This window comes from Ranitomeya imitator, chromosome 1, assembly GCF_032444005.1.
Source record: "Ranitomeya imitator isolate aRanImi1 chromosome 1, aRanImi1.pri, whole genome shotgun sequence".
NCBI classification, from domain to species: domain Eukaryota; kingdom Metazoa; phylum Chordata; class Amphibia; order Anura; family Dendrobatidae; genus Ranitomeya; species Ranitomeya imitator.
Window position 1 is genome coordinate 373,729,396 of NC_091282.1, and position 27,104 is coordinate 373,756,499.

A 27,104-nucleotide genomic window follows, 5' to 3' on the forward strand; every position below is an offset into this window, starting at 1 on the left:
AAGCGTTTCCAGATCTTACAGTAGATGGCTGAGGTAACTGGTTTCCTACTACCCTGGATAGTGGATATGACCTGGTCTGACAATCCTTTTGACTTCAGGATGTCCCTTTCAGGATCCAGGCTGAAAGACGGAGTTTGCTTGGGTCTGGGTAATACACTGGACCCTGGTGAATGACCTTCCCTCTGATAGGCAATTCGACTGGATTGTCGATTGCTAGAGTCCCCAGCACTGGAAACCAGCTCCTTCTTGGCCAATATGGTACGATCAGTATGACTACTGCCTGATCTTCTTTGATCTTTCGTAGCACAGCGGGAATTAACGCCAGTGGTGGAAATGCGTATGACAGAGGTTGATCCCATCGATGGCTCAGAGCATCCACTCCTTCTGGTAAGTCCGAGGGGTTCAGAGAGAAGAATCTTGGAGTCTTAGCGTTCCTCCTGCTTGCGAATAAGTCAATGTTGGGAGTTCCCCATCTGAGACATATTCTTCGAAATATGCTCTGTTCCAATTCCCACTCTGTTGAGCACAGGTTGCGCCTGCTTAGATAATCCGCTACCACGTTCTGAGATCCTTCTAAATGGATCGCTGTTATGGATAACACCGTGTCTTCTGCCCAGCTGAAGATTGTCTCTGCTAGGTCCTGCAGTGGTTGAAATCTTGGACCTCCCTGATGGTTCAGGAATGAGACTGTTGTTACATTGTCTGAGAATATTCTTACATGACAATCTGAGAGACTGCGCTGATTGTGTCTTAGAGCTTGCCATACCGCGTAGAGTTCTCTGAAATTGGACGATCTGTTTTTTATATTTTCTGGCCACCTACCTTGCAAAATTTTTCCTTGTAGATGAGCTCCCCAGCCCCATGCGCTGGCGTCCGTAGTAATGATTACGTAAGGAGAAGTGATCCACAGAACTCCCACCTTTAGATTTTCTGATCGCATCCACCAGGTGAGGGATCTTCGTGTTAGACCAGATAGCCTTAGTGGAGCCTCCAGTGATGACTGACGTCGATCCCAGGTGACCAAGATCTGCTTCTGTAGCTGCCTTGCATGTGCCTGTGCTCATCTGACGCATGGTATACAGGCTGTCATTAGTCCTAGAACCTTCATAGCCGTCCTTATGGTGACTCGATGTTCCAACAGGTATCGAACTCGAGTCTGGACTATCATTCGCTTGAGGTCGGGTAATAAAGATATTCTGCGTCTGGAGTCCAAAAGCACTCCCAGGAAGGTTTTCCTCTGTTCTGGTACGAGATCGGATTTCTGCCAGTTTATTACCCATCCGAGATGTCTCATTAGAGCAATGGTCCGCTCTGAGTGATCTTCTAGCAGCTTTACGGAATCTGCCACGAGAAGGAAATCGTCTAAATACGGAATTATTATGATGCCTTGATTCCTTAGAAAGGCCACCATCTCTGATACAAGCTTGGTAAAAATACGAGGAGCAGAAGCCAGACCGAAGGGAAGGCCCTGAAATTGATAATGGTATATCCGAGATGGCAGATCTACTGCAAATCTTAGTAGTTCTGAGATAAAGGATGTACTGGGACCTGGTAGTAGGCCCTTTTTAGGTCGATAGTGCACATGATCGCGTTTTGATTTATAAGAGGGATTGCTGAGCGAATGGATTCCATGCGAAACCTTTTGTATCTCACCCAATGGTTCAAAGGTTTTAAATTTATTATGGTACGGGAGTCTCCTGAAGCCCGAGTGATAGTGAAAAGGGAAGAGTAGTGACCTTTCCCCAACTCTGACTGAGGAACAGGAATTATTACCTCTGTCCTGATCATTTCCTGTAAGTCTTTTAATATGGCCGAATCTGCCCTGATTAGCGTAGGAGTAATGTACCTTTCTGGGGGAGGAGAATAAAGTTCTACACTGTAACCCTCGGATACAGTACTGAGAACCCATTGATTCTGCGTAATTTGCGCCCAGTTTCCTGCAAACTTCCGAAGCCTCCCTCCGATACAAGTGGCGTCATAAAGATTTGTTTTTATAGGCAGGGTTAAAGAAAGAACCTCTGTTCCTGCTATTCTGTCCCCGGGAGCCTCTGTAGGATCCTCTGCTGGACCGACCTTGACCCCTCTGATCGAACTGCTTTCTGGAGAAGAAGCCTCTCCGAAAGGACTGAGAACGTTTTGGTTTGTCCTCCGGAAAACCTTTCTTTTTATCTGAGGCTGACTCGAGGAAGGAGTCTAACGCTGGACCAAACACCCTCTGTCCCGAAAACGGGATAGAGCAGAGTTTGGATTTGGAGGCGTTGTCACCTGACCATGATCTTAGCCACACCGCCCTCCTAGCCGCATTAGAAAGAGAACTATTACGAGCTGAAAATCTAACTGATTCAGCTGTCATATCAGATAAAAAGGCCATTGCTGATTTCATTATGGGAAGGGAATGCAAGATATCAGATCTGGGGGTCTTATTGGACAGCTGCTCCTCTAGCTGCCCCATCCATAGATACATAGATCTGGCCACTGAAGTGGTCGCAATATTAGTTTCAATCAGGGCTGTAGAGGCCTCCCAAGCCCTTTTAAGGAGTATGTCAGCCTTCCTGTCCATAGGATCACGAAGGCTAGAGGAGTCTTCGAAAGGTATAGCAGTCTTTTTTGTTACTTTCGCAACCGGAACGTCAATTTTAGGGATCTCCTCCCACAACTTGACATCCTCAGGATCGAAAGGCAGGCGACTTTTAAAGTCACGAGATAACACAAGTCTGCGTTCAGCATCCTTCCATTCCTCCAATATCATAGCCTTAATATGGTCACTAATGGGAAACACAGTCTGGTTTCGTGCCACAAGACCCCCGAACATTAAGTCCTGTCTGGACTGGGGCTTAGCAGTGTCTTCGACCTGCATCGTACTCCTGACCGCCTGGACCAGTTCATCTGTCTCTTCGGAACGGAAGAGGTACTTTCTGCCCCGGTCCTGGTTTTCTACGGGAATCTCTCCTTCCTCCTCTGATAGAGAGTCCCTAGGCTCGGAACCTTCATCCGATGAATACTCTGGCTCCTCCTGCGCCTCCTCTTTCCTGGCCCGCTTGCGACCAGCTATGGGACTGGAAGGCCGAGAATGTGATAGGCTGGCTATAGAAGCCTGTACTTCCTCCCAGTTAAGGGATCTCATCTCAGTAAATAGTGATGACTGCTCATCCTTCATGATTTTAGACGTGCAGGAGTCACAGAGGGTCTTGCCATGGGAATCTGGAAGTTTGATATGGCATACGGGACATCTGTAGCTTTTCACCGTGACCTTCCCAGATTATTTAGTCGTGACCGGGGGAGCAGCGGGGTTTCCCTTATCCTAGACAACATAAGATAGGGAGAATAGGCTAGATGGAACGAGGGATTTCCTGTATACAAGGGGTGTACTGCCCAGGGCAGGCTTACCCCCTCCTCGGCGTTTCTTTCTTCCATTGCCTGTAGCAGAATAGTTGAATCCTCCTCCACAGGTGCAGGACACTAGCGCAATAGCGACCGCTCTGTCGGCTTTCTCCGCTGGAGCGTTCTGCTTTACTGCTCGTGGAACGCCACCGGAAATGACGTTCTGCCGGCTCTGATGAGACCGGAAGTGACGCGACTCCCCATACGCGGAAGTGCCGACGCTGAAGCGTCCGAACCAGCGCTCACTGACGAAGGGAGACGCTGATGGATCGTCGCCGCGTCCTGAACCGAGAGCCTCCCACCGGGAGGAGCGGTTCGATCCCGGAGCCTCGTCCGCTCCGGGCCTTTGGGGTAGAGGGACTCCCCACCGGGGAGTTTCAACCCTGGGCCGCTTGACAGGAGGAAGGTTTGGAGGGCCCGCCCGATCCTCCTGAGCCCGTAAGCCTGCTGCTTCTCTGCGTGTGTCCCTCCGTGCAGGGACAGGAAAAACACTGAGGTTCGGTGGGTGGAACCGGATATTTGAACTCTCGTGTGATTCCTGTCCCTGCGAGGAGGAGGAGGACATCCTCCGGGGTGCTGTCAGGAGGGACGTCCTGGAAAAAATATTTTCATGTGTAAAAAAATAAATATTGTTCCACTAAATACATTTCTTTAACTAAATAATAAAAAAACAATAAAAGTACACAAATTTAGTATCGCCGCGTCCGTAACGACCTGGTCTATAAATCTGTCCCCCTAATTAACCTCTTTAGTGAACACCGTAAAAAAAAAGAGGCAAAAACCAACGCTTTATTATCATACCGCCGAACAAAAAGTGGAATAGTACCCAATCAAAAAGACGGATATAAAAAAATTGTACCGCTGAAAACGTCATCTTGTCCCACAAAAAACAAGCTGCCATACAGCATCATCACCGAAAAAATACAAAAGTGATAGTCCTCAGAGTAAAGCAATGCAAAAATAATGTTTTTTGTATAAAATAGTTTTTATAGTATAAAAGCGCCAAAACATAAAAAAAAAAATGAGGTATCGCTGTAATCGTACTGACCCAAAGAATAAAACTGCTTTATCAATTTTACCAAACGTGGAACAGTATACACGCCCCCCCCCCAAAAGAAATTCATGAATAGCTGGTTTTTGGTCATTCTGCCTCACAAAAATCGGAATAAAAAGCGATCAAAAATGTCATGTGCCCGAAAATGGTACCAATAAAAACGTCAACTCGTCCCGCAAAAAGCAAGACCTCACATGACTCTGAGGACCAAAATAAGGAAAAATTATAGCTCTCAAAATGTGGAGACACAAAAACAATTTTTTGCAATAAAAAGCATCTTTTAGTGTGTGACAGCTGCCAATCATAAAAATCCGCTAAAAAAACGCTATAAATAGTAAATCAAACCCCCTTTCATCACCCCTTTAGTTAGGGAAGAATAATAAAATAAAAAAAATGTATTTATTTCCATTTTCCCATTAGGGTTAGGGTTGGGGCTAAAGTTATGATTAGGGCTACAGTTAGAGTTGGGACTACAGTTAGGGTTGGTGCTAAAGTTAGGGTTAGGGTTGGTGCTAAAGTTAGTGTTAGGGCTGGGGCTAAAGTTATGGTTAGGGTTGGGGCTAAAGTTAGGGTTAGGGTTGGATTACATTTACGATTGGGATTAGGGTTAGGGGTGTGTCAGGGTTAGGAGTGTGGTTAGGGTTATGGTTGGGATTAGGGTTAGGGGTGTGTTGGAGTTAGGGGTGTGGTTAGGGTTTGGATTAGGGTTAGGGGTGTGTTGGTGTTAGGGGTGTTGGGGTTAGGGGTATGGTTGGGATTAGGGTTAGGGACGTGTTCGGGTTAGGGGTGTGGTTATGGTTACGGTTGGGATTAGGGTTAGGGGTGTGTTTGGGTTAGGGTTTCAGTTAGAATTGGGGGGTTTCCACTGCTTAGGCACATCAGGGGCTCTCTAAACGCGATGTGGCATCCAATCTCAATTTCAGCCAATTCTGCGCTGAAAAAGAAAAACAGTGCTCCTTCCCTTCTGAGCTCTCCCATGCGCCCCAACATATGGGGTATCAGTGTACTTAGGAAAAATTGGACAACAACTTTTGGGGTCCAATTTCTCTTGTTACCCTTGGTAAAATAAAAATTTGGGGACTAAAAAATTATTTTTGTGGGAAAAAAATTATTTTTTTATTTTCACGGCTCTGCGTTATAAACTGTAGTGAAACACTTGGGGGTTCAAAGTTCGCACAACACATCTAAATAAGTTCCTTGGGGGGTCTAGTTTCCAATATGGGGTCACTAGTGGGGGGTTTCTACTGTTTAGGTACATCAGGGGCTCTGCAAATGCAACATGATGCCTGCAGACCAATCCATCTAAGTCTGCATTCCAAACGGCGCTCCTTCCCTTCCGAGCTCTGCCATGCGCCCAAATGGTAGTTCTCCCCCACATATGGGGTATCAGTGTACTCAGGACAAATTGAGCAATAACTTTTGGGGTCCAATTTCTCCTGTTACCCTTGGGAAAATACAAAACTGGTGGCTAAAATATAATTTTTGTGGGAAAAAAAAGAATTTTTATTTTCACGGCTCTGCGTTACAAACTGTAGTGAAACACTTAGGGGTTCAAAGTTCTCACAACAAATCTAGATAAGTTCCTTGGGGGGTCTAGTTTCCAATATGGGGTCACCTGTGGGGGGTTTCTACTGTTTAGGTACATCAGGGGCTCTGCAAACGCAATGTGATGACTGCAGACCATTCCATCTAAGTCTGCATTCCAAACGGAACTCCTTCCCTTCCGAGCTCTGCCATGTGCACAAACGGTGGTTCCTCCCCACATATGAGGTATCAGCCTACTCAGGACAAATTGGATAACAACTTTTGTGGTCTAATTTCTCCTATTACCCTTGGAAAAATACAAAACTGGGGGCTAAAAAAGAATTTTTGTGGAAAAAAAAAGAATTTTTGTTTTCACGGTTCTGCGTTATAAACTGTAGTGAAACTCTTGGTGTTCAAAGTTTTCACAACACATCTAGTTAAGTTCCTTAGGGCGTCTACTTTCCAAAATGGTGTCACTTGTGGGGGGTTTCCACTGTTTAGGCACATCCAGGGCTCTCCAATCGCGACATGGCATCCTATTTCAATTCCAGTCAATTTTGCATTGAAAAGTCAAACGGCACTCTTTCCCTTCCGAGATCTGCCATGCACCCAAACAGTGGTTTACCCCCTACATATGGGATATCAGCATACTCAGGACAAATTGCACAACAACTTTTGGGTTCCAATTTTTTCTGTTACCCATGGGAAAATAAAAAATTGGGGACAAAAAGATCATTTTTGTGAAAAAATATGATTTTTTATTTTTACGGCTCTACATTATAAACTTCTGTGAAGCACTTGGTGGGTCAAAGTGCTCACCACACATCTAGATAAGTTCCTTAGGGGGTCTACTTTCCAAAATGGTGTCACTTGTGGGGGGTTTCAGTGTTTAAGCACATCAGGGGCTCTCCCAACGCGACATGGCGTCCTATCTCAATTCCAGTCAATTTTGCATTGAAAAGTCAAACGGCGCTCTTTCCCTTCCGAGCTCTGCCATGCACTCAAACAGTGGTTTACCCCCACATATGGGATATCAGCGTTCTCAGGAAAAATTGCACAACAACTTTTGCTGTCCAATTTCTCCTGTTACCCTTGTAAAATAAAACAAATTGGAGCTGAAGTAATTTTTCTGTGAAAAAAAAGATAAATGTTAATTTTTTTTAAACATTCCAAAAATTCCTGTGAAACACCTGAAGGGTTAATAAACTTCTTGAACGTGGTTTTGAGCACCTTGAGGGGTACAGTTTTTAGAATGGTGTCACACTTGGGTATTTTCTATCATATAGACTTCTCAAAGTGACTTCAAATGTGATGTGGTCTCTAAAAAAAATGGTGTTAAATTAGAAATTGCTGGTCAACTTTTAACCCTTATAACTCCCTAACAAAAAAAAAGGTTCCAAAGTTGTGCTGATAAAGTAGACGTGTGGGAAATGTTACTTATTAAGTATTTTGTGTGATGTATCTCTGTGATTTAAGAACATAAAAATTCAAAGTTGGAAAATTGCGAAATTTTCAAAATTTTTGCCAAATATCCGTTTTTTTTCACAAATAAACGCAGGAAATATCAAAAAAATTTACCACTAACATGAAGTACAATATGTCATGAGAAAACAATGTCAGAATCATCAGGATCCGTTGAAGCGTTCCAGAGTTATAAACTCATAAAGGGACAGTGGCCCTGTCATTAAGATGCAAACTACCCTTGGGGGTTAAGGGGATAAGAATATGTATAATACCTTACTCGTTAAATAGTTACACTATAAATTCCTATACTGTATCATGCCCTACTAATTACAATATAAATATACAAGCGCTTCTCACAAAATCAGAATATCATCAAAAAGTAAATTTTTCAGTTCTTCAATACAAAAAGTGAAACTCATATATTATATAGAGTCATTACAAACAGAGTGATGTATTTCAAGTGTTTATTTCTGATAATGTTGATGATTATGGCTTACAGCCAATGAAAACCCAAAAGTCATTATCTCAGTAAATTGGAATACTTATCAAAAAACACCTGCAAAGGCTTCCTAAGCATTTAAAAAAATCCCTTAGTCTGTTTCGCTAGGCTCCACAATCATGGGGAAGACTGCTGACTTGACAGATGTCCAGAAGGCAGTCATTGACACACTTGACAAGGAGGGTAAGCAACAAAAGTTCATTGCTAAAGAAGCTGGCTGTTCAGAGTGCTGTATCCAAGTATATTAATGGAAAGTTTGGTGGAAGGAAAAAGTGTGGTAGAAACAGGGTCACAAGCAACGCTGATAACCGCAGCCTTGAAAGGATTGTTAAGAAATGGCCATTCAAAAATTTTGGGGAGAATCACAAGGAGTGGACTGCTGCTGGAGTCATTGCATCAAGAGCAGGGCCGTATTTGCCACTAGGCACTTGAGGGCACGTGCCTAGGGCGGCGGGATGCGGGGGGGCGCCCTTGAGCTAGGTTTTTTCCTTTTTTTTTTTTTTTTTATTTTATAAAACTCCGGGGTCAAGTTTCCGCCCCCCCTCCTCCCTCCCCCCTTCCCGCCCCCCCTCCTCCCTCCTTCCCGCCCCCTTCCCTCCCTCCCTGAAGACGTAATACTCACCTTCCTCCAGCGGTGGCTGCAACTGCGTCTCAGCGCCGTCCTGTCTTCAGCGGTCACATGGTACCGATCATTAAGGGTGATGAATATGCGCATATTCATCACCCTTAATTAGCGCTACCATGTGACCGCTGAAGACAGGAAGGAAGACGCTGAGATGCCAGGAAGTTCTGTGCTGCGCGCCGGTGAGAGGTAAGTATGACAGGGAAAAAAGTGGGGTGCCGTGCACACAGGGGAGGAGGATGGGGAGCCATGCATACAGGGGAGAAGGATGGGGAGCCGTGCATACAGGGGAGAAGGATGGGGAGTCGTGCATACAGGGGAGAAGGATGGGGAGCCGTGCACACAGGGGAGAAGGATGGGGAGCCGTGCATACAGGGGAGAAGGATGGGGAGCCGTGCATACAGGGGAGAAGGATGGGGAGTCGTGCATACAGGGGAGAAGGATGGGGAGCCGTGCACACAGGGGAGAAGGATGGGGAGCCATGTACACAGGGGAGAAGGATGGGGAGCCGTGCACACAGGGGAGAAGGATGGGGAGCCGTGCACACAGGGGAGAAGGATGGGGAGCCGTGCACACAGGGGAGAAGGATGGGGAGCCGTGCACACAGGGGAGAAGGATGGGGAGCCGTGCACACAGGGGAGAAGGATGGGGAGCCATGTACACAGGGGAGAAGGATGGGGAGCCGTGCATACAGGGGAGAAGGATGGGGAGCCGTGCACACAGGGGAGAAGGATGGGGAGCCGTGCACACAGGGGAGAAGGATGGGGAGCCGTGCACACAGGGGAGAAGGATGGGGAGCCATGTACACAGGGGAGAAGGATGGGGAGCCGTGCACACAGGGGAGAAGGATGGGGAGCCGTGCACACAGGGGAGAAGGATGGGGAGCCGTGCATACAGGGGAGAAGGATGGGGAGCCATGAACGCAGGGGAGAAGGATGGGGAGCCATGAACGCAGAGTGGGAGGATGGGGGAGCCATGAACGCAGAGTGGGAGGATGGGGGAGCCATGAACGCAGAGTGGGAGGATGGGGGAGCCATGAACGCAGGGGAGAAGGATGGGGGAGCCATGAACGCAGGGGAGAAGGATGGGGAGCCATGAACGCAGAGTGGGAGGATGGGGGAGCCATGCTTGCAGGGGAGAAGGATGGGGGAGCCATGAACGCAGGGTGGGAGGATGGGGGAGGCATGAACGCAGTGTGGGAGGATGGAGTATAAATATGGAGTATAAATACTGGGCCCTATAAGGGGGACACAGTGTGAGAGGACAGTGTGAAGAGGGGACTGGTATAGAAAGGAGAGGACAGTGTGAAGAGCATGTACCATAAGAGGGACAGTGTGGGGGTCATACTTTGTGCAGACAATATAGTGAGGGGCAATTTTTTATTTGGGAGCATTATAATGACACTTGTATCTTTAAGGGCGTCATGTGGAGACTTTCTGCAAAAGAGCGGCGAAGATGGAAGTCTGCAGAGACGGCTGTGGATGAGAAAACTCATCATGGGATCTGGACAAGATGAAGAAAAGGAGAACGGCTCCAGAGGCGACGTCATCTATCAGGTACCTGGATGTAAATGTTATTTGTGATGCTAACTCTCATGTTTTTATATATGTTAGGAGATTTAAAGGGACACTGTCACCTGAATTTGGAGGGAACAATTTTCAGCCATAGGGGTGGGGTTTTCGGGTGTTTGAGTCACCCTTTCCTTACCCGCTGGCTGCATGCTGGCTGCAATATTGGATTGAAGCTCATTCTCTGTCCTCCGTAGTACATACTGTACCTGCACAATCTGCAATCTTGCCTTGCGCAGGCGTGTACTATGGAGGACAGAGAATGAGCTTCAATCCAATATTGCAGCCAGCATGCAGCCAGCGGGTAAGGAAAGGGTGAATCAAACACCCGAAAACCCCACCCCTATGGCTGAAAATTGTTCCCTCCAAATTCAGGTGACAGAGTCCCTTTTAAAGGGGATGTCCAGGCTTGTGATGAGTCTGCAGTCATTCTTTGTGACTGCAGACTTCTGAATTCTCACAGTGCACACTGCACGCTGTCAGGATTCTCTCATGCTGGGGATTTACATTAATGCGATCACGTGCTGACTAGACATGCGTGACCTCCGTCAATGAAAATGAACTGAGCGAGGCCGGGCACATCTAGTCAGAATGTGGTCAGAAGTCTACAAATCACATACTTGTGCTGACATGACTGTCCACCGGCAAGGGAGAATCCTAAAAGTGCAGTGCATGCGTTGTGAGAATTCAGAAGCTGCGATGTCAGGATTCAGCTCTGCAAGTTCCAGTAGTCGTCACATGGACACGTCACTCATATGCGATTTTTCAGACTTAGGGTGTGTGTCCACGTTCAGGATTGCATCAGGATTTGGTCAGTATTTTACATCAGTATTTGTAGCCAAAACCAGGAGTGGGTGATAAATACAGAAGTGGAGCATATGGTTCTATTATAGTTTTCCTCTAATTGTTCCACTCCTGGTTTTGGCTACAAATACTGATGAAAAATCATGACCAAATCCTGATGCAATCCTGAACGTGGACACATACTCTTATGGTCCTGCGACATCGAGCTTCTCTTCTGCTTCTCTTAGTTTTTCACTGAACATTGAGAGCATTAGGGAGAGGAGCTCGTGGGCACATGACTGAGTGTGCAAATCACATATGTCCTTGGCGGAGGGGGGGCACCAAAATGAATTCTTTCCCCGGGTGCCAGAAACCCTAGATACACCTCTGCTGGTATGCTACTGCGAGCGGTGATTACCGGGTGCGGTGGAGGGTGGTCTGTGCACAGGCAGTGAGGCAGGGACTGAGGGTGTGCACAGAGAGGATGGAGACCCGGAGACTGCCCGTCCCAGTCTACGCCGTAGCCTAGAGCCCTCATTATCATAGGAATATGGCAGTTAATAAATTGCTTTTCTGAAGCTTTATAGTGTAGTTTTAGGTCAGGGAGGGTTGGATAGGGATGAGCTAGCAAGGTGCAGGGACAGGTAATGATGGCTACTTGCGAACATGTGCGGCAATTGCGGTTTTGCACTTACGATGATACATAAAACACTGCTAGTAGTGTTTTTTCTCATTGCTGCAAGTACCGCATTTGCCGGATGGCGGCAAAACCGCAAGAGCCGCACATGTCTGTAAGTCCCATAGGGAATGAATGAGGCCGAACGCAGTGTTGCCCTAAGTGATCCATTACGCGGCAGATGCGGAAAAACTGTCGGATCTGCTGCAAAAGGCGACTTTCACATCAGCGATTTTTGCCAAAGTCACTGCCGATAGTGTCATACTCACCAAAGGGGGAGGCAGCACTAAAAGTGCCTAGGGCAGCAGAAACTCTAAATACGGCCCTGATCAAGAGCCACCACACACAGACGTATCCAGGACATGGGCTACAAGTGTCACATTCCTTGTGTCAAGCCACTCATGATCAATAGACAAACCAGAAGTGTCTTACCTGGGCCAAAGATAAAAAGAACTGGACTGTTGCTCAGTAGTCCAAGGTGTTGTTTTCAGATTAAAGTAATTGTTGCATTTCATTTGGAAATCAAGGTCCCAGAATCTGGAGGAAGAGTGGAGAGGCACACAATCCAAGCTGCTTGAGGTCTAGTGTGAAGTTTCCACAATCAGTGATGGTTTGGGGAGCCATGTCATCTGCTGGTGGAGGTCCACTGTGTTTTATCAAGACCAAAGTCAGTGCAGCCGTCTACCAGGAAATTTTAGAGCACTTCATGCGTCCCTCTCCTGACAAGCTTTTTGGAGATGGAAATGTCATTCTCCAGCAGGACTTGGCACCTGTCCACAGTACCAAAAGTACCAATACCTGGTTTAAAAACAACAGTATCACTGTGCTTGTTTGGCCAGCAAACTCGTCTGACCTTAACTCCATAGAGAATCTATAGGGTATTGTAAAGTGAAAGATGAGAGACACCAGACCTAACAAATCAGATGAGCTGAAGGCTGCTATCAAAGCAACCTGGGCTTCCATAACACCTCAACAGTGCCACAGGCTGATCGCCTCCATGCCACGCCGCATTGATGCAGTCCTTGATGCAAAATAAGCCCCAACCAAGTATTGAGGGCATTTACTGAACATACATTTCAGGCCAACATTTCGTTTTTTAAATAATTTTTCAAGCTGGTGTTATAAAGTATTCTTATTTACTGAGATAATGACTTTTGGGTTTTCATTGGCTGTAAGCCGTAATCATCAACATTAACAGAAATAAACACTTGAAATAGATCACTCTGTTTGTAATGACTCTATATAATATATGAGTTTTACTTTTTGTATTGAAGAACTGAAATAAATTAACTTTTTGAAGATATTCTAATTTTGTGATAAGCACTTGTATACTGCAATGGTCACTGCTGCGTAGCCTTAGCTATGGTCCTGTTATGGCAGAATTATTTCTTGAGTGATCTTTGAACACAGTTTGTGGTGGTACTACTATGTATGATTTACTTCATGAATCAGTGTATGAAAACTTAGTTTCATAGTGGGAGAACCTGCTATCAAGGGTTACCAACCACCCAGACAGTGTGTAAAACTAGGGCACTTTTTATGCCCTGTCGATTAATCAATTGGATTCATCCATGATTTTTTTTAAGCTTGTACAGATTATTTTAATTTATTATAATCAATTTACAGTTCACAGTGAATGCAACTAATGCCATCATGTTGTAGATCTTTATGATTTATTGTGGTTTTCAAATGTGCTGCTATCACACTTACAGGCAGATATTAATAATAGATAGTGTATGTCTACTAAAAGGATGATGCCAACTGCATGATGTCGGAAGTGAGCACTCCATCGGTTGACAATACCCAATTATGCTCTATATACAGGGCTAAGTTTAGTTTTGACTGAAAGACCAAACTACAGCTGAGGCTATGTGAAATGTTTGGGTCATAGAATGATTGATAGCAAAGGGAAGATGGCAACTTTTTTGGAATAGTTTTATCCATTTTTTTAAATTAGTCATGGATCCCAATCAAGTTTGCTTTAAACAGCAGAATATATCCTACACAATATTTTTTTTGGGGGGGAGGGTTTCACAATTGTTTTTTAACTTCCTAGAGCCACAACATATGAGGGCTCTTTTTTTCTTTCTGCAGGATGAGATAAAGGCCGGGATCACACATGCGAGAAACACGTCCGTGTCTCGCATGTGATATCCAAGCTCTGGCGCCGGCACTTGGGAGCGGAGCGTGCGGCTCCATGTGTTGCTATGGACCGCACGCTCCGCTCCCAAGTGCCGGCGCCAGAGCTTGGATTTCACATGCGAGACACGGACGTGTTTCTCGCATGTGTGATCCCGGCCATAGTCTTGAACTCCAACATTTATTTTACCAGTACTGGAAATCAGAGGAAAAAAATCCAAATATGGTGAAGTTACAAAACAAAGCACAAAGTTACAAAAACATATGGTGAAGTTAGAAAGCAAACACAATTCTTCCATTGTTTTGGGGCTTTGTTTTTACAGCTTTTTAATGGTAAAAATAACTGAGTAACATCATTCTCCAACTCAGAACAATTATGGTCATACTCAACATGTGTAGTTTTTTTTACTTAAGTGTGAAAAAAAAATTGAAAATGTGTAAATCAAACAAAAAAAAAGGATTGTTTTGTAATTTTTTCAAACCTGTAAATTTTAATTATTTTTGTCTACGGATGTGTGGTAATGCTTCATTTTTGTGTGTCAAGCTGACTTTTTTATTGATTCCATTTGGGGTACATAAGACCTTCTGATCATTCTTTGATGCATCTTTTAGGGAGGTGCTGTGAATATATCGAAGAAACACAAGTCAGAAGTTTTAATTTTTTTCTCTCCTTGCAATGTAAACTGTCAAGGTTAATTCATTTTATATTTTGATAGATCAGACTTTAATGAATGTGGTGATACCAAATATGTCTATTTTTTTTTAATTTACTTTCATTAATAATGTGGGGGGAAAGGGTGATGATTTGAATTTTAAAAATGTAAAAAAAAAATAAAACCTTTTTTGTTTTTATTTTGCTTTTAGTCACTTTAGGGACCTGAATGCTCATTTGATCGCTCTTTCCATATACTACTATAATTTTGTATTGCATTAAATGGTTAAAATTACATTCTATGAAGCTCGGCCATAGGCTGTCACTTTGGGTGATGGTTAAGTAAGTGCTCAACAAAGGGGAAAGGGAGGGGGCAGTGGAGGCCCCTAGGCAGTTCTAACAACACCCTGTCTGCCCTAATAGTCCTTATATAGGTTCTGCACCTATCACCGAGCAAGAACCTAATCCCTGCTTGTCCTTAGCGATACGTCCTGATTAGGGAGGAGATGGGGAAACACTAGTCAGTACCCACTACAACTAAAGACAAAGAGGGAGGACAAACAAGTGGAGGCTTAGCTTGAGAAGACAACCAAGATGTCACGCCAGCGGTGGCCAGAAAAATACCCACGGGAAAAATGCCCACAGGAAAATTGCCCACAGGAAAATTGCCCACAGGAAAATTGCCCACATGGAAAATTGCCCACATGGAAAATTGCCCACACGGAAAATTGCCCACACGGAAATTTGACCACACAGAAAATTGCCCACATGGAAAATTGCCCACACGAAAAATTGACCACACGGAAAATTGCCCACATGGAAAATTGCCCACATGGAAAATTGCCCACAAGGAAAATTGCCCACACGGAAAATTGGCCACACAGAAAATGGACAATTGCAGCATCACAAAGTTTCAGATCCATGATATTTGAGGTGCAAGGTGAAGAATGCCCACATAAAATTGCCCACAGGCTGAATTATAGGTTAAATGCTGTGTAGGACCGGGGGATAGTATATGCATGTATACATGAGACGCTCTGCAGGGCAGAATAATAAATAATTATAGGTGAAATGCTCTGCAGGACTGAGAATAGGAAAGACCTATAGGTTAATTGCTCTGCAGGACAGGAGGATAGTATGCAGGTATACGTGAGATGCTCTGCAGGGCAGAAGAATAATATAGAATTATAGGTGAGATGCTCTGCAGGACAGAGAATAGCAAAGAAATATAGGTTAAATGCTCTGCAGGACAGGGGATAGTATGCAGGTATATTTGAGATTCTCTGCAGGGCAGAAGAATAATATAGAATTATAGGTGAGATCCTCTGCAGGACAGAATAATATAGAATTATAGGTGAGATGCTCTGCAGGACAGAGAATAGCAAATAGATATAGGTTAAATGCTCTGTAGGACAGGGGGATTGTATGCAGGTATACGTGAGATGCTCTGCAGGGCAGAAGAATAATATAGAATTATAGGTGAGATGCTCTGCAGGACAGAGAATAGCAGAGAGATATAGGTTAAATGCTCTGCAGGACAGGGGATAGTATGCAGGTATATATGAGATGCTCTGCAGGGCAGAAGAATAATATAGAATTATAAGTGAGATCCTCTGCAGGACAGAATAATATAGAATTATAGGTGAGATGCTCTGCAGGACAGAGAATAGCAAATAGATATAGGTTAAATGCTCTGCAGGACAGTGGGATAGTATGCATGTATATATGAGATGCTCTGCAGGGCAGAAGAATAATATAGAATTATAGGTGAGATGCTCTGCAGGACAGGGAATAGCAAAGGGATATAGGTTAAATGCTCTGCAGGACAGGGGGAAAGTATGCGGGTATTCGTGAGATGCTCTGCAGAACAGAGAAAAGTATAGAATTATAGGTGAGATGCTCTGCAGGACAGAGAATAGCAAAGGGATATAGGTTAAATGCTCTGCAGGACAGGGGGAAAGTATGCGGGTATTCGTGAGATGCTCTGCAGAACAGAGAAAAGTATAGAATTATAGGTGAGATGCTCTGCAGCACAGAAGAATGTCTGTGAAAATTGCCCACATAAAAAACTGCCGACAAGTTTATTAAAGGGAACCTGTCACCCCGAAAATCGCAGGTGAGGTAAGCCCACCGGCATCAGGGGCTTATCTACAGCATTCTTGAATGCTGTAGATAAGCCCCCGATGTTACCTGAAAGAGGAGAAAAAGACGTTAGATTATACTCACCCAGGGGCGGTCCCGCTGCTGGTCATGTCGGATGGGCGTCTCTGGTCCGCTGCGGCGCCTCCCATCTTCATACCAAGACGTCCTCTTCTGATCTTCAGCTACGGCTCCGGCGCAGGCGTACTTTGTCTGCCCTGTTGAGGGCAGAGCAAAGTACTGCAGTGCGCAGGCACCGGGCCTCTCTGACCTTTCCGGCGCCTGCGCACTGCAGTACTTTGTTCTGCCCTCAACAGGGCAGACAAAGTACGCCTGCGCCAGAGCCGTGGCTGAAGATCAGAAGATTACGTCTTGGAATGAAGATGGAAGGCGCCGCAGCGGACCAGAGACTCCCATTCGACCGGACCAGCAGCAGGACTGCCCCTGGGTGAGTATAATCTAACGTCTTTTTCTCCTCTTTCAGGTAACATTGGGGGCTTATATACAGCATTGCAGAATGCTGTAGATAAGCCCCTGATGCCAGTGGGATTACCTCACCCGCGATTTTCGGGGTGACAGGTTCCCTTTAAGAACAGTTTATTAAGGAGGTCTAATAACAATAACTTAAGTTTATTAAACAATCATTGCACACCTGCAAATAATTAGCTGCCGGGTGATTGTCCTTGACTACCATAGGCTCCTTTGAAATACAATACAGCACAACACAGGCAGCAAAGAAAATGCAGAATGGATTTCAACAAAGGTCTCTGGGCCCAGTTTACTTCTCCAAGTTCGGTTCACTCATCCCTAGTCACAGAGTACGGATTCTGTTCTTGTCATTCCACTGTGCTAACAATAATTCCACTCTCAGTGTGGTGTATCTGGGCCTAGAGCAGTGGTCCCCAACCTTTCTGACCTTGAGAGCCACATTCAGCTTAGAGAGAGGGTCGCGAGCCACATCCAGCTCCCACCCTCTTCAAAGTAGTGTCAACCAAAGCCCCCATTACAGGTATAATGATAACCAAAGCTTTTCCACAGAAATCACTCCAGAGCAGTACACTGAGATCCAGGGGTTCCCACAATACCCCCATTCAGTATTCTCCCAACACACTGTCACATCCAGCTTTGAGCACCTCCTCTAACAGGTAGTACAAACCTCCAGCGTACCATACCTAAAACATCCCTTAACCCCCAAGACCAGTAAATGTGCATCCAGATCTGCAAGTCTGTGCAGGGCTACTCATAGAATTCACCATTTTGAGATGTGGTCTTATACCTGTTTGATAAACCTGGACCTAATGCATCAAGCTGGCAGGCAGTCGCGAGCCACAATTAATGGGGCCGCGAGCTACATGTGGCTCCCAAGCTACAGGTTGGGGAGCCCTGGCCTAGAGACCCTTATTCAAATCCACTCTGCATTTCCTTCCATCCTATGCCTGTCTGCACCTGCAGTATATGTGTATGATACATAACTAGGTAGGGTCTGTTCACTCTCACTCTTGGTAGTCATAAGTGGACAGGGAAGGAAGTGCATGCCCCAGATTCACTGCCACTGAAGTCAATGGGAGAGCGGAGCTGCTATGGCACTTCTGCTCCTCTGACAGATTCTGACAGAATCTCACCTTTCTCCGGTGCCTTCTGGGCTTCCAGTACCATCTATCTCAGCCAGCAGCACCCTGCTTTTGGTGGGCACCCACTGAGATGATAATGTACTAGATCTGACCTGCAATCCCATGTAACTCCACAGATAATACAGTGATTCTTTTGTGGTTCTGATAGCAGTGATGGCTCCTCTGGATCATACTGCTGCTGGTTCTGCCTGTGCCGCTGTTCTGGGCTGGTGGGAGGAGTAAGGCAGAATCAGTGAGAGATGAGAGCAGACTAGATCTATCTATTGCTGGTAATGATAGTTTTGCACTAGGTCAGCTGTAAATCACAAGTTGATCACACATCATGTGAACATCCTCACCTTTCGCCTCAAATATCATAGATCTGAAACTTTGTGATGCTGCAATTGGCAATTTTCCATGTGGGCAATTTTCGTGTGGGCAAATTTCTGTGTGGGCAATTTTCTGTGTGGGCAATTTTCCTGTGGCCATTTTTCCTGTGGGCATTTTTCATGTGGGCAATTTTCCTGTGGGCAATTTTCTGTGTGGGGAATTTTCCATGTGGGAAATTTTCCATGTGGGCAATTTTCCGTGTGGGCAATTTTCCGTGTGGGCAATTTTCCTGTGGGCATTTTTCATGTGGGCAATTTTCCTGTGGGCATTTTTCAGGGAACCCACGCCAGCAATCCTCCAAGAGTCCTCTGAGAGGGAACTAGCCTACTGTAAGTACATCCAGCTAGACAGGGACATGTAAGAGCCAACACCAGCACCATGATGCAGCCACGGAATGAATATAAACCTTCAGCACAGGTTTCTAATTAGCAGCAGAAGGAGTCTTTTTTTTACTTACAAGAGATATTGCCATTTTTCTATTGAGTTTTGGTGCACATTTCAGAAGTGAAAATAGAAAATTCCGCCCTACTGATTGTCATCTTTCAATCAACTTTTTAGAAACTGAAGACAAATAGTAATTTTGTGAACATGTTCAGTCAATAAAAAATTGTTTGTTTTACCATAATTTGCTTAGAAGAGAATTTAGAAATGACCACCAATACTTCAGCACAGGGACGAAGTGGGACTGAAATTCAGCCCTGGCATTTGAAATCACACAGGCCCACGCTGTCCCCATCCCCAAGCACCAGATGGGATATATTACTAATATTTCCCTGTCTGGAGGAAATCAAGATTTACTACAAGACCGATATTTCTAATAATACCAATAATATATATAAGATTAAATAATTATATCAAAATAATAACATTGTAATATTGCATACAAATACCAACAAACTATAACCAAATATTTCCAGCATATACAATATTGATAATACCACCGTACTGATTGTTAAAGGGGTTGAGGTTAAAGTCTATGTATCTTCAGACATCTGAATCCTCACAGCGCATACTGTGAGGATTCTCCGGTATGGCATTGGGAGTGGCCATCATGTGACCGCAAAAGTGTGATTTTCACACCGCCACATTCCGACTAATTGTTCTCGACTTCCCTAATATCACTTGATTTGAGCTAGGTGGAGCACGTGTAATTAGGAGGTGACCGCATGTATGCAAATCTCATTCTTGTGGTAACATTATCAGTAACGTAACTATAGTATGTGTGAGGGTTGCAATTGTACCCGGGCCCTGGAGCCTGGGGGGTCCCAAAAGTCCTTTTGGCCCATATGAAAAGACCAATGCTATTAGAGACTTGCAATAATTGGGGCCCCATTACAGCTTTTCCTTTGGGGCCCATGCTGTTCAAATTACGCCACTGCACATTATTACCAACTGCCAGTGTCAGCGTGCGAGCTCTGTGAGGATTCAGAAATCTGCAGTCACATAGAGTCACTGCAGACCTTAACTTCAAGCTTGGACAACTATTTTAACCAAAAACACTGTACTAAGACTAATATTTCCACCATACAGTGACCATGTAATGGTGATATCAGTTTTACACCAGTATTCTGCAGACCATATATGTGTATATTGTGCAGTGTCTCCCTCATTGTTGTCATTGATTTTCCCTGTCCTTTGCATTCGGTCCAGACCACCATGACCTCATCTTCCATCCATATCTTGTCCTTGTAAAATGTAACACACGGACATCTTCACTTTACTGATTTTCCAGGACCCTTCTCACATTATACCACCTCTACACAAACCACAACTTGTGCTGCCTTATAATAATTCTCTCTGCCTCCTTTAATATTGTTCCCTTTTGACCTCTTATAATAATGATGCTGTACCTCCTTATAATAATACAACTATCCCCTGTGCTTTATATAATAATAATTCCTCCTTACTTTCCCTAAAATGATAACAATCCACCCATTGTGCCTCCGTATAATAATGACCCTCAGCGCTTCTTAATTGTAATAATGCTCCTGAGCAAGGGTGTACATAGAAATACCAGGCACCCCATAGAAAAAGTCATATCACGTCACAGTCGAAGAGCATACCTGCCAACGTTTTAAGAAATGGAGAAGGAAATGTATTGCGGCTCCCAGACACTTATTTTATTCCTGCTGAAGCCCCTAAGTGGTCTCAGTCACTATGATACCCCTTTTATTCCCCACAAAATATGATGACGCCACACACTATGATTACCCCACAAACCTTATACAGCGTATGATGCCCCACAGCACCCCACACAGTAAGATTGTCACCACAGTCTCCCACACAGTATGGTATCCAACAAAGACCCGAATATACAGTATGAGAGGCACCAGAGACCCCCACACAGTATGATGTCCACCACAGGCCCCTATATAATGTGTACTGTCTACCAAGGCCCCCTATACAGTATGTACACCCCACAGCCCAATACAGTATGACGTCCCTTATAACCATCCTATAGAGTATGATGATCACCACAGCCCCCAACATAGTATAATGTACCCAATAGACATCCAGACAGTATGATGTTCACTATGCCACTCTACACAGTAAGATTCCCCAACAGCTACCTCACACAGAATGATAGATCCCCAATATACTATGAAGATCCCCCATAGCCCTAATACTGTATGACTGTCCCTCCACAGCCCCCTATATAGTATGATGGTCTACATCACAGCCTCCTATACAGTATGATGGTTCAACTTACAACCCCCCATATAGCATGATGGTCCCTCCAACAGCCCCCTATATAGTATGATGGTCCACATCACAGCCCCCATATAGTATGATGGTCCACATTACAGCTCCCTATATAGTATGATGGTCTACCTCACAGCCCCCCATATACTATGATGATTTACCTCACAGACCCTTATATAGTATGATGGTCCACATCACAGACCCCTATATAGTATGAAGGGCCACCTCAAAGCCCCCCATATAGATTCATGGTCCCTCCAATAGCCTCCTATATAGTTTAATGGTCCCCCCAACACCCTCCATATAGTATGATGGTACACTCCACAGCTCCTTATATATTATGATGGTACACCTCACATCTCTTATGTATAATGACAGTACCCCCAAAAGTCCCCCATATAGTATGATGGTCCACCCAACAGTACACTACATAGCATGGTTGTCCATTCTGCAGCACCTTATATGATGGTCCAAATCATAGCCCCCTATATATTGTGATCGCCCCCCACAGCCCCCCCCCCCAAAAAAAAAATCACTATACTCACCTAATCCAGACATCATCCTCCGCAGCATCTGGCTGTTTTTCTATCCATTCTCACATAGGGTGCTGATGGCGCGATGCAGTGACGTAATTGCACCGTTGATTTCCCCAGTTGGTGCTGGCCTCCAGCAGGTCGCAGACAGAAGGGACACCTGTGCCTGCTTGAGTAAGTGATGGAGCCAGCGACTTTATGCTCCATCAGGACTGTTACCAGTATAGGCGTCTTGAGGATGTAGATTCTGATAACAATGCAGCAGATAAGACAGCCCACAACTAGACAGGGCCTTCTGGCATTTGCCAGAATTGCCAGACGGCCAGTCCGACCCTGCTTCTGCACCTCCGATTAGCTCTGTTATGAAAAAAGTGGTTATCACAAAACCCACTTCTAGTCAGTACAAAGGCTGGAATAATGTAAAAGATGACTCCCTGTGTGCAGAGATAGGGGATAGTGCAGAGATAATGCGTCACTGTTATTGTGTCGCTACATAACATCATTGCTTGCTTGAAAACGTAGGAAACGTACAAAATCAATAGACACAGAAAAATGAAAACAGGTAGTCACTTTTTTGTATTTTTATATTTCTAGTGTTACAAAACCACTGGTTCATAACAATTATGTTTTAGGTAATTTTATAAAAGACGGTAAAAAAAAAAACATAAAAAACACAAACTTTGTCCACATGAAAGAAGCTTTAATTTGATCGATAAGGTGGGTCCCCAATCCCCTCCATAAAGTAGGGTGAACGATGAAGTGATACGCATTTCAGCACCATAAAGGGCAGTAATTGAGGTTACTCAATGATATAAGGCACTTGGAGTTAGGCTAGAAAGGGCATGCGCTTCTCTCCAACCCCCAAATTCTGTGCAAGCTCTGACCCCCATTGTCTATGCATGAGAGGAGGAGGAGGGGTGAGGGAGTCGCCAACTCATTGCAGGAGGGATGAGTGGAGCATAATCTAGAACAGATCTATATTGCTCCACTGACCCCTCTGGCGGTGGACAAGTGGGAAATGCAAAGCGGCCTGACCTGCAGGAGCTGCCTCATTATCAAATAATAATTATTATAATAATAATCAAAATATAAAGATACAGGGAAAGACAGGAAACAAGCAAATGTGACCCCCTCCCCAATCCCCTGATCGTACCATGTGATCTGCCCTTCTTTACCTGACACAGCCAGAACCCTCCCCCATTGCAGAGCTGTGATTAACCCCTTCCCTGCCTACAACACTTACAGAGCAATGATTTTCTCCCTTCCCAGCTACAGGTGTCTTAAGAACCATGATTTACTTCAACACAGTCAGAGACCTGCAAACAGGCATTAACCCCATCTTGGATGGAGACATGGGAGACGGGCCAAAGTCCGTCTCTGCCAGATACCTGCAAAGGCATTTCAGAGCAGTGATTACCCCATCCATCACAGAAAACCAGCAAAGTGATGTCTGCCAGGTCTTGTAAAACAGTAACTAATATCTGGTACAAAATACCAGCAGATAACCCTGAGAGTTAAACATTTCTGTGTAATATTCTACAGAATACAGGGGGTGGTGGAGGTCAGAGAAGGCCTTCTACAAACACAATGGATGGGGAGATACAGGGTACTTTCAGGGCAGTTTGGGAGCTTACTGATACTGACCTTACACTTGTCCCTTTCCTTCTCTTCAGAGATTCCTGCTCTGCACAACTTGCTATATTCTTCCCACTTTCTCTAGGTCACATATCATAGACAGTACTTTATAGTCAACAAGGCTAAAAATCTACGTCCTCATCACACAAAGTTAGGTTTATGGCAATACTTTGGTCCCAAGTGATACTATTAGGTTATCATTATTACAGTCTGTTAAGATAAGATCTATAGGTCACAACACAGCTGTGACAACATGTTCCGACTGAAGAATATAGTCTAATGTCCATCATTTAGATATTCGTTAGTCTAATTGTGCTATTGGCTTTATGACACCGAAGCCACAATTTCTTGACATGTAGACATAATCTCACATGGTCAGACAGGTGGCTCTCCCCCACTTACATTTGTAGTTTCCTGTACCCATCCAAAAACAAGGCATTCCTTGTATTATAGACCTATGTATCTATAAATGGGCGGTGATGGGGTCTGAAAGGGTAAAAAAAAAAAGACAATCTGTCAGAAACAAATATTTATGTGCGTTTTCTGACCTTTGGAGGGCGTCCATCTCTGCTCTGAATTTTGCAAGTGGTGGCTGTAACAAGAGCACTGCCTGACCAATAGTCGAAAAAAATCTAATTTATGTACCCCTACAATAACCGTTATGGAAGACACAGCTCCAACTTGGCAGTGAAGGGGTTAAACATCGCAATGTCCACCAAATAAAAGTGGCATAGTTGTTGTAAATGGATTCTCTCCCTTCCCAGGAGACGGATAGTGCGCCCCATGATATCTGTGTGTGAGGGGCGTGTGGGAAAGCAGGAGAGATTGTCATGGGGGCAGGGTCCAGATCCATGAGGTCTCACACTTTGTCCAGCAAGGAGCGCTGCCAATATAGAAGCCGCTTGGGGGTGCCATACTGCCTGAAGATCAAGACAGCCAGTCCAAGGAACACCACACATAGCAAGAGGAGGACAGGAACTACAACAGCTGCAGTGCTCACTCCTCCATTGACTTCATCAACTTCAATGATCACCACTTCCTTATCAGTATCATCGGGTTGGTGGACAACTCTGCAGCCCATGAAGTCCTGTAGGATAGACTTCGGGTATCCTGATTCTGTCTTTAGCTGCTTGTTATTAAACTTCCAATACTTATTACCCTTATAGAAATAAGTAAATTCTGAAAAACAGAAGAAAGTAAAATGTTTAAAACAATGAAATAATCCAAACGTTATTTTCACCACACAAAAATCAATATTTTATAGATGGCAAAGAAATGGATAAGGTAGAGGCCACATTTGCACGCACATTCTCTATTATTATAGAATGGGTCATCTGTGTCTCTTAACAGACTTATTGGCAGACGCAAGACCCCAACCTGTGAATAAATGTTCTAGGTGGGAAAATCTCTCCTGTGTGATCTTACGTCATCACAACAGGTTGTTGTCTGCTAAGAACCCGTGATATGGCAATACTTATAACACAGTTGGAACATTAAATCTATTGTGAGATTCCATGAAGAAATAAACATCAGTTCAAGGCCATCTGTCATTGTTTTATGAATGAAAATCAGCATAATCATAAAAATGTTTTATGACTTTTCAGGAGGCTAGATAAGCTCTCTTAAATGGTTATCATTTGAAACCCCAGATGTCAATGTTTTATCAGATATTATGAGAAAATTAATTTCAAATTACACTTCTTCTGATTTATGACCGCATCTTTCAGTAAATTTTAGTTTACTGTTAATTTTAACAGTTGTTATATTTTCCAGTGATAAGTATTCAGCTCTTAATCTGGCTATACACTAGAAGAAGATCTATTGTGCATGGGGGCATCCCAACTACTTCCTGATGACAAAAAGGAGTGGTCTGTTGATATCCATATAGTAAAAAAAGTAGCATCAGCATCCATAATTGAAAAATAAATCTTCAGTTTTTTACTTCATCACAATTACAGGGAGACCACAATGCTCCAACCTCGTCAAACAGACAGGTCTTTGTCAAGCCATAACAGTAGACATGCACAACCCATAGAGTTAAACCTCCACCACCAATGGCAGACTACATTAACCAGTTACCAGCCTGATGTTAGAAATAAGTGCTTCCAGAGGAGTCATGAAGCAGTTTGACTTTCTCTCTGTCTTGAAAAACCCAAACCCTCTTTGCCAATACAAACATTTTTGTTGTTATAATTATAAAACTTCCTACCTCCATGTTTTCCGTTGAATGCTGCTTTAACAGAGTCAGGGATTCCTTCCCACACTTTGATTGGTTTTGGATAATCCGCATCTACTTCTCTCATATCTTCATTGAATCTGTAATACCTGAATTAAAAGAAAGTGTGTGAATAAGGGGCATATTATTAATGATTTAAGTGATTTATGTACAAAGTCATTTACTTGTTTCCTCTGAAGAAGTAGGTCATTCCGTTATTCATCCAGTTGAGTGCAGCATCAATCCTATCACTCGGTAGTCCTCTACCCATCTCCTTCAATGACTTGGGATATCCAGGCTCAAGCATGGCTTCATTAAACACCCAATACTTATCGCCTAAATGTACACAGATATACGCAAGAGTTTAAAAATCATGCCAAAGTATATTAAATTAAACACATTTTACAACTAAAACTTTTTTTTTACATATATGTATATTGCTTCCATTTTTAATGCACTCAAGAATAAAGCTGGCCTTTCAGTAATTACCCTTGAAAAAGACAAATCTTTCATCTTTTCTTTCATATACCGAGTTGATAGAACTTGGAAGTCCACGCCAGAATTGTCCAATTGGCAGTGGGTAGCCATCCATTACTCGATTATTTTGTAAGCGCCAGAACCAGCGTTCCTATAATGATACAACTTAATAAGCAAGAAGAAAGGGCCCGTTGATTGAAGAATTAAACAGAGATTGGTAGACTACTGAACATTTTATATCCATGAAAATAAATATTATTAATAACAACTGACCTTAAAGACAAACATTTCTCCTCTCAACACAGCTATAGTGTCAAAATTGCCTTGACAAATATCTGGTCCATAAGGCACATTGGGATCATCAGGAATATTCAGTCTAGGTGTCGTTGTGGGGCGAGGTGCACGTGTTGGTGGTCGTCCATGGCCTAATAAAACGTTTAAAGATTTAGAAACATTGAAAAGAATTATATTACGAGAAGGGTCTCTTAGCCATGAGATTATTATTTTATGATATGCAGCTTAATATAGTATTAAAATTATAACATGAAATGTAAAAACATTCCTCCTCATTAATGTACTTAACACCAAAACTTTTATTTAAAGGATATATTTTTAATACTTTACATTTATCGTACTCCTTTATTGTCATCAAACAAGCTTTCATGCTTGTCCACCAGACTCTTACCACTTCCATAGATCTCCTGGATACCCCTTCGGTCATCATCTGGTAGCTGAAAGTTCTGAGTGTCCATCCATTGATAGAACGGAGCCATAATGGCTGAAGGATCAGCAGAATGTTCTAGGCCCAATGCATGGCCTAGTTCATGGACAGCCACAAGAAACAAGTCATTCCCTATTATAAAAAAGAACACAAGAATTACTCATTAATTGATTTTGATTCATGTAAATCTTGATCTTTTTTCAAGTTTTTTTTCTTGCTGATGTATATAGTCTAATTTCTTCACAGCCCAAATGTCCTTCTTCAAAAAATTAGAATAAGTGTACACATCCAAAGATGTCACTATAATTGTTGGTCTTTC

The 27,104-nt window shown here is 43.9% G+C and overlaps 1 protein-coding gene and 1 long non-coding RNA gene across 2 annotated transcripts in view; one reads left to right on the top strand and one right to left on the bottom strand.

The window, feature by feature from the left end:
• The window catches only part of LOC138657809 (uncharacterized), a 193,503-nt gene that overhangs the window by 117,281 nt on the left and 49,118 nt on the right, over positions 1 to 27,104 (top strand). The gene's annotated exons all lie outside the window — the stretch shown is intronic.
• MMP14 (matrix metallopeptidase 14) overlaps positions 22,304 to 27,104 on the bottom strand; it is a 45,196-nt gene continuing 40,395 nt past the window's right edge. Inside the window, exons 5-10 of the mRNA XM_069761785.1 lie at positions 26,750 to 26,917; positions 26,338 to 26,489; positions 26,077 to 26,215; positions 25,773 to 25,923; positions 25,582 to 25,697; positions 22,304 to 24,551 (exon numbers count right to left, since the gene is read on the bottom strand). Coding sequence (XP_069617886.1) covers positions 24,232 to 24,551; positions 25,582 to 25,697; positions 25,773 to 25,923; positions 26,077 to 26,215; positions 26,338 to 26,489; positions 26,750 to 26,917 — 1,046 coding nt within the window. The 3' untranslated portion in view covers positions 22,304 to 24,231. The remainder of the gene's footprint in view (positions 24,552 to 25,581; positions 25,698 to 25,772; positions 25,924 to 26,076; positions 26,216 to 26,337; positions 26,490 to 26,749; positions 26,918 to 27,104) is intronic.